General features: G+C 39.6%; 1 protein-coding gene across 1 annotated transcript; it reads left to right on the forward strand.

The window, feature by feature from the left end:
* Positions 1–6,811: 6,811 nt before the first annotated feature.
* LOC126791512 (DUF21 domain-containing protein At4g14240-like) lies at positions 6,812–10,895 on the forward strand. Its single transcript, XM_050517970.1, has 13 exons — positions 6,812–7,119; positions 7,235–7,311; positions 7,434–7,517; positions 7,633–7,746; positions 7,892–7,975; positions 8,111–8,182; positions 8,451–8,518; positions 8,751–8,838; positions 8,978–9,051; positions 9,135–9,510; positions 9,607–9,653; positions 9,734–9,848; positions 10,323–10,895. Exons 1-13 carry the CDS (start codon positions 6,882–6,884, stop codon positions 10,395–10,397), a joined length of 1,512 nt encoding a protein of 503 aa, XP_050373927.1. The 5' UTR covers positions 6,812–6,881; the 3' UTR covers positions 10,398–10,895.
* The last annotated feature ends 890 nt before the right edge of the window (positions 10,896–11,785 follow it).

Raw genomic sequence — 11,785 nt, forward strand, 5'->3', positions numbered from 1 at the left:
AAAGAAATGGTATTGAAAATTCGGGTTATTACATAAAGGCCTACCTAGCGTTAATTCAGCCCTCCATACACAAGTGCTTGGGGAAATTCTTTATATATATCTCATTGTCTCTTCCACCGCGGTTAGCTCTGCCTTGGTTTGGATAGAACATGAAAATGAACTCCCTATTTATTATTCTAGAAAGGCTTCAATGACGCATAATACAAGTATCCGGACATTGAAAAACTCGCCCTAGCCTTGCCTTGGTCACGGTGGGCTGACCCTCTGGCAGTATTTTCAAGACCACACAATCCACGTTCTTACAAACCATCTCCTTCAACAGATCCTCCACAAACTTGAAACCGCCGTACAACTTGTTAAATGGGCAATAGAGTTAGGAGAATTCGATATTCATTTCAAGGCCCGAACTGCCATCAAATGACAGGCAGCGACAAATTTCATATCTGAGTTTATTCCCCTCCAAGGAACGACAAACACGCTCCAGAAACCCTCCGCTCGGACCAAGTGTGGGAGCTCCATGTCAATGGCTCCTCAAGCAAGAAGCTTAGTGGGGCTAGAATCATTGTCACTAGCCGAGAGGGACACACATACGAATACGCTTTCCATTTCGAGTTTAAGGCCTCCAATAACACAACCGAGTGTGAAGCACTCATAGCAGGTATTAAGGTTTGCTAAGAACTTAGCGCCACAAATGTGCACATTTTTAGTGATTCTTAGTTGTTGTAAACCAAGGTAGTGGGGACTTTCAGTCAAAACATTCACACCAAACCTCCTACCAAAGTATGGTTGACGCTTTACTCCAGGGATTCAATAGTTACCAAATTTGGCAGATCCCTCGATCTAAAAATGCCAAGGCAGATGCTTTAGCCTGACTAGCTACATCTTCGCCACAAACAGATTGTCCGAATATAGTCATTGAAATTTTGGACCGGCCCAGTATCTCCAAACCATACTATGAAATATTTTCCACGGACCCAACTCCACCACCCTCTTAGATGGATGTAATTATCCAATACCTCACCAATGGCACCCTCCCGGCTGACAAGAAGAAGACTCAATGACTAAGGCACAAAGCTGCTATGTACTTGGTTCAAGAAGGCAAGTTGTACCGCTGGGGCCAGTCCTTTCCCTAGCTGAAATGTGTTACCCCAGAACAAGGACACTAATTTTGCAATCTCTCCATAGTGGCAGCTGTGAGAACCACTCCAGTGCTAGAAACCTAATGTTTAAAGTCATCCAGACAGGATTCTACTACATGTGTAAATGGGCTGAGCCGGGCCGAGTAGTGGGTTGTTCATGTTTGGCTCATTTTCATTCGATCAAGTTCGAGCCGGGCTAAAATTTGATTATTTTCCTTTATGTTCAAGCTCGGCTCAGCTTGAAAAAGCTCGAGCTAGGCTCGGGCTCGCTTGAATAATTTGAAATTAATATTTTTAAATCAAGAAATTCAAAATAAATTTAAAATTTGATGTCATATCATCATATAAAATATCTTTTAATTAAGAAAGAAGGGAACAGTAGAGTACCTACTTGTGGCTCCATGATGAATTGACGATGTGAGTTGTTTGTTTCTTTAGGGTTTGGCCATTTGGGGTGGTGAAAAATTTATGGAACTGATCGAATTGTGACTCATAATAAACACTATTTATCTAGTGTACAATAAGATTAGGGTTTTATTTAATTATTATTTATAATATTATTTCTCATATAAAAATTATACTATATATATATTATAAAAATTATTAAGTCAAGCTTAATAAATGAGCCGAGCTTTTAACGAGCTCGAGTTAGCTCGCGAGCTAAATGAGTCGAACAAGCCGAATACTGAGCTTAATATTGAGCTCAAGTTCAAAGTCGTCTCATTTTCAAGGTCGGGCTTAATATTAAGCTCAAGTTTGGCTCATTTAGCTTTACGAGTTCGAGCCGAACGGGCTAAAATTGAGCCAAACACGAGCGGCTTGAGCATACTTAAAGCCCTAGATTCTACTGACGTACCCTAGAGGCAGATACAAAAGTCATTGTAGGCATTTGCATCCAGTGCCATAAGTTTGCCAATCACTCCAACCGACCCTATTCTCCATTATTGTCTCTTTAGTGACATTTGCCCAATGTGGCTTAGATTTCATCGGCAAATTCCCCACTGCTGCGGGATAACTCAAGTACGCCATTGTCGCTATTGATTACAACACCAAATGAGTAGAAGCCGAGCCTATGGCCCGGATCAAAACTGACAAAGTTATCAACTTCTTGTGGCGAGCAATTTATTGCCGGTTTGGCATTCCCCAAGCCTTTGTCACAAACAATGACACACAGTTTGATAATGAGGCTTTTCGAGAATTCACCCGGGAACAAGGCACCATTGTTTTCTATGCTTCTCCGGTACACCCATAAACAAATGGCTAAGTATAGGCAATAAACAAAATGATCAAATAGACCATCAAGAAGAAATTAGAGGCAGCCAAAGGACTATGGGCATCAAAATTTCATGAGGTACTGTGGGCCATCTGGACCACCCCCACTACTGCCATCGGAAAATCTCATTTCCTCATATCATTTGGCACATAAGCTGTCATTCTAGTTGAAATCGAAATCCCCAATGAACTGGTGGAATCTTATGACCCGGATACAAACACAGTCGTATTACAACTCAACATGGACCTCCTAGAGGAACGCCGTGATATGACTCACCTCCGGAGCATCAATAATAAGCAGTAGATTGCCCGACATTATAATAAGTGGGTACTGTCCTGGGACTTGACACTTGGGGACTAGTCATGAAAGAGGTCATACCCCCACCCACCGGGCTCAAAGCCAAATGGGAAGACCCTTTTGAGATAATTGGTGCCTCCAGATCAGCTACATTCTTCCTCTGGGATGAGAATGGCTGGGTCTTACCCCACCTATGGATTACACAACACTTGCGTCTATTTCCAAAATGATTACCTCCTCTGGCACAAGACATCTCCGACACCAAGGGCACGTTTGTTACCCTGGACTATCTAATTCCGGACTAAGTCTTTGCTTACTCCCAGACTGTGCTGACTCGGATTAGGATACATTAATTCCTGACCCATGTTTGGTGCAGTCTCGGATTAACTAACAGAACTAGCAAAATAATCCAGTCTCATGTTTGACGAACCACCAGACTAAATAAATTTTGTTACTGAAAGAATTTTTGAATTATAACAAGTCTTATTCAATAATAACAAAATATTTCATTAATAACACATGTTTATATAAACAATCTTCTTGATTTGGATATTTCTTGTAACAATTGGCTTATAATGGAACAACCTTCTCACATTCTTCACATTTCCTAATATATGATAAGATTTGTTTCTCCAGCCTGCTGCATTTTTGTTGTTCTATGGCATAGGAAGAAAATGAAACAACCAAATGAGCATCCATGAAAATCAGTAAGAAACCAAATGAAACAAGTAACATCATTCAATGGCCAATCATGCATAAACATCATTACCTTCACATAAGTCTCCCACACTTCAATACTATCAACTTCCACATACTTTTTAACATCATTCCATGCAATAAAACGTAAGGAAGTTAAGTAAACTAAATCCAGACCACAGAAAATGACACAAAAAAAAACATTATGACCTCAAATTTCCTAGTTTAATTGTTCATCACTGAGGGAAAAGGTTAATCCATTCATTTCACTTTAGATGCAAAGCTATTGAAAACCAGAGATTTATCTTATAATCCTTTCATAAAATTACAGAAACTGCAGCTGACTTATCAGAATTAGCAGCCTGTGAAGTGAAGTACAATTCTGTCCAAAATAGTTATTTCCTTAATTTCTTCTCTTTTACAAACAAAATTATTTTAAAGAATAAAATAGAACGTACAAAACAAGAATCAAGCAGACCACATCTAAATTATGTAACAAAATCAGGAATAGTCAACACAGATTTAACAATCTTTCACCTGTCAATTGCATTCTCTAAATACCAGAAGCGTATAATCTTCAATTGCAAATTTCATTGTGGAAAACTCATGTCCATGGAAAAAAATCATTCAATGTACATAGAAATAAAGAAGAACCATTCCTAATTGGCACACAATCACTTAGCCTATAATGGATCAGTAATCCCATTTAAAAACCAAATATGTACCCAAATCAGTTCATCTGCATCAACAATACAAAAACACATATATATAGGTTGAAATCTAACCTTTAGGCAGAACAAGAGAATGCAAGCATAAGAGCTAGCAAAAGCTTTGGGATATTCTGGTTTTGGATGAAAATTTTACTGTAAAGTAGGGAGTTCCCACTTGGATGGAATGACACCTCTTGTTTTTGGGGAGTGAAGATGTAAATCTACAGCTCCAATTTCCAATGTTTCTTGCACCTCATATGAGTTCATGGGCCAATAAACCAAACTCAAAAATGAAAGGGGTAGAATTGTATAATGCTGAGTTTTAATTGAATTTCAGACTCTCTTTCCCCATCTGAAAACACCTTATAGGGTGATATATCTTGAATTAGCATCACAACATTTGGATGCAGTAAAATTAAGATCAGCAATCTTATACGTTAACTACCAATAATCTACAGAACCAATGACCTTCATAAAGCAATGAACACGGTTGTTACCTCTGACAACAATTTCTCTGTCTACAGTACCTAATATGAATTTGATAGCACCATGGAAATCTTCATAGATCCTAAGGTTTTAGTTAATACTTATAGGCAACCCAGAAGGGTGAGCTATCAAGCCAAAGGCAAGGACGATCATCTCACTGTGGTACCAAACTTCTGATGCTTTCTCTTCTTCTTCTTCTAAATTAAACAGAGCAAAACTGACTTTCTTAAAGTTCTGGCTTATTTAAGAGTTGGTTAACAATTAACCTCTACAGTCTAGGATGCTCCAGCAGTTAGTTTAGCAAATGATAACCCAAATCAGAAATCAAATTATAACCCAAATCATAACCAGATCAAACATTTCCAATGGAAGATAAGGATTAAGAACTAACCGGAGATGAGTCAACGATGGTACCGAGCAACTGGATCGGACGACGATGCACGGGATGAAGGACCACAAGAGCTCGGGGATCTGCTAAGAAATAGATGAATCAATCTCTATGATGGTCCAGATGATACAAAGAGAGAGAGAGAAAAAAAAAACCTGGTGAGCAAAGTAATCTAGGCGACGTGAGAGTGATCCAGAGTGAAGAGGCGAGGCGAGGTGAGGGCGATCTAGAGTGAGGAGGCGATGAGGCAGTGAGTAGACGAGGAGAGAATAAGGAGGTGAGGTGAGAGTGACTGAGGAGGCGGGGTGGAGGGCGAAACGTGTGCTAGAGAGTCCGCCCAAAATCGGGGCCTCTCTGTAATCCGGAAAATAAGAGATGCGCGGATTAGCTAATTTCATTAAAGCTAATCCCGTGTGTTTCCAAACATAAGTTTCGGACCAACATGTTTCACTCCATAACCCAATCCCAGCTAATCCGGGGTAACAAACATAGCCCAAAAGTTTTGCATTTTATGCCTTATTTTGATAAGTGTTTACACACTTCAATTAGTTATTCCCTCCGGCTCAAGTAGTCATCTACTGTACTTAACCATTAAATTCAAGAGAACGTGCAATGATTATTCCAATTTTGTCCCTAATGTTACTCTAAATATAAACAAAAGACCCAACGGGCCATAAACACTATAAATATAATCCGGAAAGAAACTCCATAAATTAGTAAACTTGTTTCAATCAAATTGATAACAAAAATAAGTAGCACTAAGTTACATGTACAAGCAAAAACATAAAGATGCAACGCATCACTCTTCTATCACTTGGCCACATCACTTTGCACTCTTCTATCACTTGGCCACATCACTTTGGGTCGAGCCTCCGGCTCCACCCTTCTTTGGTACATTTGAACTACTTGGTGCAAGCTTCAAGGACACCCCTTTCTTCACCACTAGATAGCTTTGCCCCACCATACTAGGTTGAATCAACGAGCAACCCAGAGGAGTCACCATCCGCCCCAGAGGTTGTGATGGGGGATGCACTTGTGGTAGTGGTAGAGTTGGCCTAGATGACACAGGAGCACGATCTCCAGATGCTTGTGGTTGCGGGAGAGTATGCGTAGGAACCCGGACATGTGTAGCCGCCACATTCCCCTTGCCTTTCCCCACATGCGTAGGCCGGCATCCTATTGGTCTTGACCTCTGACCCGGTTTTGTCTTGTAGGCCCCAGGTGGAATGAGGATGCAGACGAAAGAAAACAATGTGACCAGACATCCGGCTCATCGCCCGAATCTGGCTCATAACAAAATGTAACACTCATACCGCTAATTGATAGTAGCATACTCATGCTAAATGCAACTTATAACATTAACGCTCCTCAATTTTGACAGCACGCATTTTAAAATCTCTTCCAAGTATCAAAGCTTAACATGACACATCAACGTAAATCTTTCACAATTTCCTTAAAAACTCAAACAGATTCTTAATAAAGTTATATACCAATTTACAAACCATGGCTATAAAGTTTTAATCAGAACCCTCATCAAGAAGACAAAGGATTGGAGACCATCCTTGTTTGGAGACTGCTCTAAAGGAAGAAAATCCCTGGCATACACCCTATACTATTGTTCTCAAGATTCAAGACCAACCATAAAAGCAAGACCTCTTGTTGGTACTGTACCAAGTTTAGCACCAATTGTACGATCGTACCCAAATCAAGATCCTCGTCTCTGATCCCGCCACGTGTAACCAAACTCCCAAGAGAACACCACACTCTGAAGTCTAAACCAAGTAGTCCCTGTCGCACGGACTCAGATCCTATCATTCTGGGAACTGAACCTCTCTCAAACTCTCAGACAGATCGATCATTTGAATTCGAAGCTTCTCAATTCACACGAGAAAATGCACACCCTAAATGGAGTCATGATAGCCCGGATGCTGCTGGTCCGGAATTCGGGTCTCGAAAGCGAGGCCATACCCTTCGGCGATCTCTGGTGGTTCATCTACGCCGGACTCTCCTGCTTCCTCGTCCTCTTCGCCGGAATTATGTCCGGTTTAACGTTGGGACTCATGTCCCTCGGCCTCGTCGACCTCGAGATTCTCCAGCGGAGTGGTACTCCCACTGAGAAGAAACAAGCGGGTTCGTGTTCTTGTCCCTTGTCTTGTCGAATTGTTTGTGTTTGGTTCTTTTTGTGTTGAAATGAATAAAGTTGTGTTCTTTTGGTGGTTGGGTTTTTCGGTTAATTCTGTTGCAGCGGCTATACTTCCGGTGGTTCAGAAGCAGCATCAGCTGCTTGTCACTTTGCTTCTGTGTAATGCTGGAGCTATGGAAGTGAGTACTTTGATCATTTTTCATTGTTAATTTGATTGCGCAATGACTCAATTGGTTGTGAAATGTTTCGAAAGATTTGATTTTTTGAATACTTGGAGTGATTCATTTTTCAATGTGTGCAGGCGCTTCCTATATATTTGGACAAGATATTCAATGAGTATGTTGCTATTATTCTGTCTGTCACATTTGTGCTGTTTTTCGGAGAGGTGAGTTTTTATTTTCCGTGATTTGGCAGTGTGGTTTTAATGTTAGACTGGTGGTGCTGGTTTATGATTCGGGGTCTATCACATTCTGATTTGGTGGTTGTTTTTATTCTGTCAGGTTATTCCACAAGCAATATGCACTAGATACGGACTGGCTGTAGGTTCCAACTTGGTTTGGCTTGTCCGTGGTTTGATGTTTATTTGCTTCCCAATTGCTTATCCTATAGGAAAGGTAAATTCTTTGATGAATAATTGAAAATGTTTCTCTCCTTATCTTGCACCATGTCTATAGATTTCAAATGAATGTATATTGCTGAGGCTGGTTCATTTGAGATGTGACATGTCATTACTGATACTAAGAACTTTTATGTTTCCAGGTCTTGGATTGTGTTCTGGGACATAATGAAGCATTATTTAGGCGAGCTCAGCTAAAAGCCCTTGTTTCCATCCACAGCAAGGAGGTAAAGTGAATTCCAAACCAATATGGTATCACTTGATGAGGATTGAGGAACTATCTATAATAATAATATTATTTTTTTTTCAAGTAAATTCTCTATGCAGTCTAGAAAATTTCATTTGTTACTTTCCTTATATAGGAGGGCAAAGGTGGTGAACTTACACATGATGAAACAACAATAATTAGTGGAGCACTGGACTTGACCGAAAAGGTACTATATATATGAAATTGGCATGTATGTTTTGATGTTTAACTGTCGTAGTTTTCTTGTTTTGTTATATAGTATACATTCTAAATGCACCTAGATACTTCTTTATTATTTTGTTTGGGCATTTAATTGATTGTTCACACTGCATGAATATAATCGAATTAATGGCTTACTCTATTAGATGAATTTTTATGCTATTCGGCCCTTAAGTACTAAATTCTAATATGTTAGTCAAATGCATCCTATTTTTGATTGTGCTTTCATTCAACAGACTGCTGAGGAGGCTATGACGCCTATTGAATCAACCTTTTCCTTAGATGTCAATTCAAAGTTGGACTGGTAAGTTCCGCTTCACAATCACCCATCTTATTGACTTTGAAACATAATACTCTGATTAGTTGCCATATTCGCTTTCATATTACATTCAATCTGTCAATTTATATAAGAAAATGATTCAAGAAGTCTCTTTTTACATGCAGCATTTTAGTTTTAGTAGATTGGTTTTAGCATAAGTTGTTGAACAGATTGTGTGTTATCTGAATACATCTTTATTGATCTCCAATCATTACAGGGAGGCAATGGGGAAAGTTCTTGCTCGGGGCCATAGTCGAGTTCCTGTCTATTCTGGGAATCCAAGGAATATTATTGGACTTCTCTTGGTGAGTGTCAGAACTTAGATCTTTAGGAGATATGTAATAAGTATCCGTTCTAGATGTTATTTTTTCTGTATACTGAACACGCTAAACTGTAAAGTATGTAATTGGTATTTGTGATTCTTCACTTTATCTTGTGGATCAGGTGAAAAGTCTCCTTACTGTACGGCCTGAAACTGAGACCCCAGTCAGTGCTGTTTCCATCCGTAGAATCCCAAGGTATGCTTCAACATCTTTAAAAATTTTCTTCCATTCTTATACCAATTATGGAATATCCGGTGTTCATTTGTGTCATATTCCAGAGTTCCTGCCGATATGCCACTGTATGATATATTGAATGAGTTTCAAAAGGGCAGCAGTCATATGGCTGCTGTGGTAAAAGCCAGAGGGAAAATTAAGGCTCATCCACCAGCAATTGAGGGAGAAAAAGATGAAGGTAGAAAAATTGGTGGCATGGATACCGAACTGACTACTCCATTGCTATCCAAGCAGGATGGAAAGTCAGATCATGTTGTTGTTGACATACCCAAGATACCAAAGCCCACTAATATGAAAAAGGAAGTTCTTTTACACCATAATGTTGGAGAAACAAATGGACCCCATTTGTCAGAGGATATTGAAGATGGTGAAGTCATTGGTATCATCACGCTGGAAGATGTATTCGAAGAACTCCTGCAGGTAAAATGGATGCAGATGTTGATTCTTCATTTCAGATTTATGAATATTATTCAATTTGCATCGGATTTTACAAGATGAATTTCTTGATAAATACAGGAGGAGATTGTTGATGAAACAGATGAGTATGTTGATGTACATAAAAGGTATCGTAGAGTGAGATGGCTTGTTGGTTGACTAATATTGTTTATGGGTTAAAGTGGATTAATCGGCTTCTTCTTTGCAGAATACACGTTGCTGCAGCTGCAGCTGCTTCATCAGTTGCTCGAGCTCCATCACTGCGGAGGTTAAATGTCAACAAGGGACCAGGGATTGAACATCACAAACCAGCCATATCCAGTGTATGATATCAATTTATCTGCATAGTAGCTTTAATTGAGGGGTGGAGAGAGAGAGAAGTCATGCAAGCAACATCTGTGTATATTTATGCTTCCATGCAGGCTGTTTGAGAATGAAAAATTTGCACGATGTGTGATTTTTTTAGCCATTTCACTCATGCCATGCAATGCCTAGTTTGAACCTTGTAGTAATGCATGCTCAGTTGGAATGACATTTAGTTTTTAGGGAACTCAGTAGTTGATACAGGTAAAGGCATATATAACAGCTCAATCTACTAGTAGTGTTACCACTTCGTATCTGACTTTTATCTTATTTGAAAGTTTGTTTGCTTACTCTGGAATATGACTCTTAGATGATGGTATGAGCAATGTGGCGGCTATTGCCATGTTGTAAACTTGTAGCATTTTTAATGTTCAAGTTACTATCTAGTTGTTGAAGCATTGACAATGTTTGCTCTTCTTTTTGTGATGACCTAGGGAGCCCAAGCTAAGCAAGTAACCCCGAAGAAATCTACAGAGCATGGAACTCTCGCGGATGGAAATAAGAGATGATTAATCTAATTCATTTCTTGTATTCTGATCCCAAGTAGCGGCTTTGCCTGCATCCAGAGAAAATGGGTCCTTTTCTGTTATCTCTGGCACTGGAAGTTAGAGATATCTGGGATTCAGATAGAGATGCTCAGCAGTTAGAGTATGATCAATCATTCGGTAACTTGCTCAGCAGTTGCGCTTATTTGTTATTTCAAACTCGTTTTGGTTTACTTACATGTTAGGTCTGAGGTGCCTCTTAAGCTGGCACTATCTTTTTGTTGTTGAAAGATTGTATCTGGAGATTAGTCAATAAGTTCTGTTATCCAAGAGTTCATAATATACAAGGTCCCAAGTCAAGGACCTTTTTGTGTATATCCTAGTCTTAGAAGTTAGAACTGTTTAAGCTAGGGCTCATTACAAGTTACTCGGTTACTCTTTTTCCAGCATACTATACAATGTGCCTGTACATAATTTTCTTATTTTTACCAAGTGTAACCGTTGCTGTTGTTAAAGACAGCTTACATAATATCTACTCAAACAAGTCCATCTCCAATCTAAGTACGAAATTGTCGCATTGCCCTTAATGCTAAAACAAGCTCTACACTTCAAATAGTCCTTGTGTTGATGTTACACGAGCTCTATTGGCATTCAACCTGATCTTTCAATTACTTCAACACAGTGATTTCAGAATCCATCAAATATCTGCAGCACAGGATCTCTTCTCTCAGTTCTCTGTCACTCATCCCAGCACAGAAGTATGAAGAAGCACTTGCACATAATATAAAGCTTGTCCGCTGCGCCTGCGCCCTTTTAGTGCAAGGGTTATCCCTCCGATCAGAGCCTCAGGGTTTTAACAGAAGACAATCTTCCCTTCATGCAGGATACTTGAACTAGTAAGCTCAATTTATTGGCAGCCCTGAAAAAGATTTTGAGGAACAAGTGCAAGGGGAGTGACACTGTCGGTCATTGACCTAGGCTTTACATGGAGTCAAGTGATAGACAAAGCAGACAACACGAGGTGTGTTCACCTGGAAAAGGACGACTCATCACTGGTACTAGATTTTATCCTAATCCAAGGGCCAGGCATGTCTGCATTATTTGTCTCACTGGTATGAAGGTTAGTTTAACATACTTATTCTCATGCTGCTGAATCTAATTACGAGATTTAAAAACTGGTTCCTTAGTTATAAGTTGCGCCTTTTCAGTACATGTTTAAATAATTCATCTTTTGATACCAAACATTGTGGAAGGTGCTTGAGCTTGTAGAATTGTTGGGCTATAGTGGGTTGTCATGCTCTTCTGCGGTTTGAACAACATTCGGAAAACACCCATGCACCCTAATGATGCACATTGGCTAGCTCCTTCAGCTTTTATTCATTATATCTGCAGCTAGTGTTTGCTTCTTAGTG

Source organism: Argentina anserina, chromosome 4, assembly GCF_933775445.1.
Source record: "Argentina anserina chromosome 4, drPotAnse1.1, whole genome shotgun sequence".
Taxonomy (NCBI): Eukaryota; Viridiplantae; Streptophyta; class Magnoliopsida; order Rosales; family Rosaceae; genus Argentina; species Argentina anserina.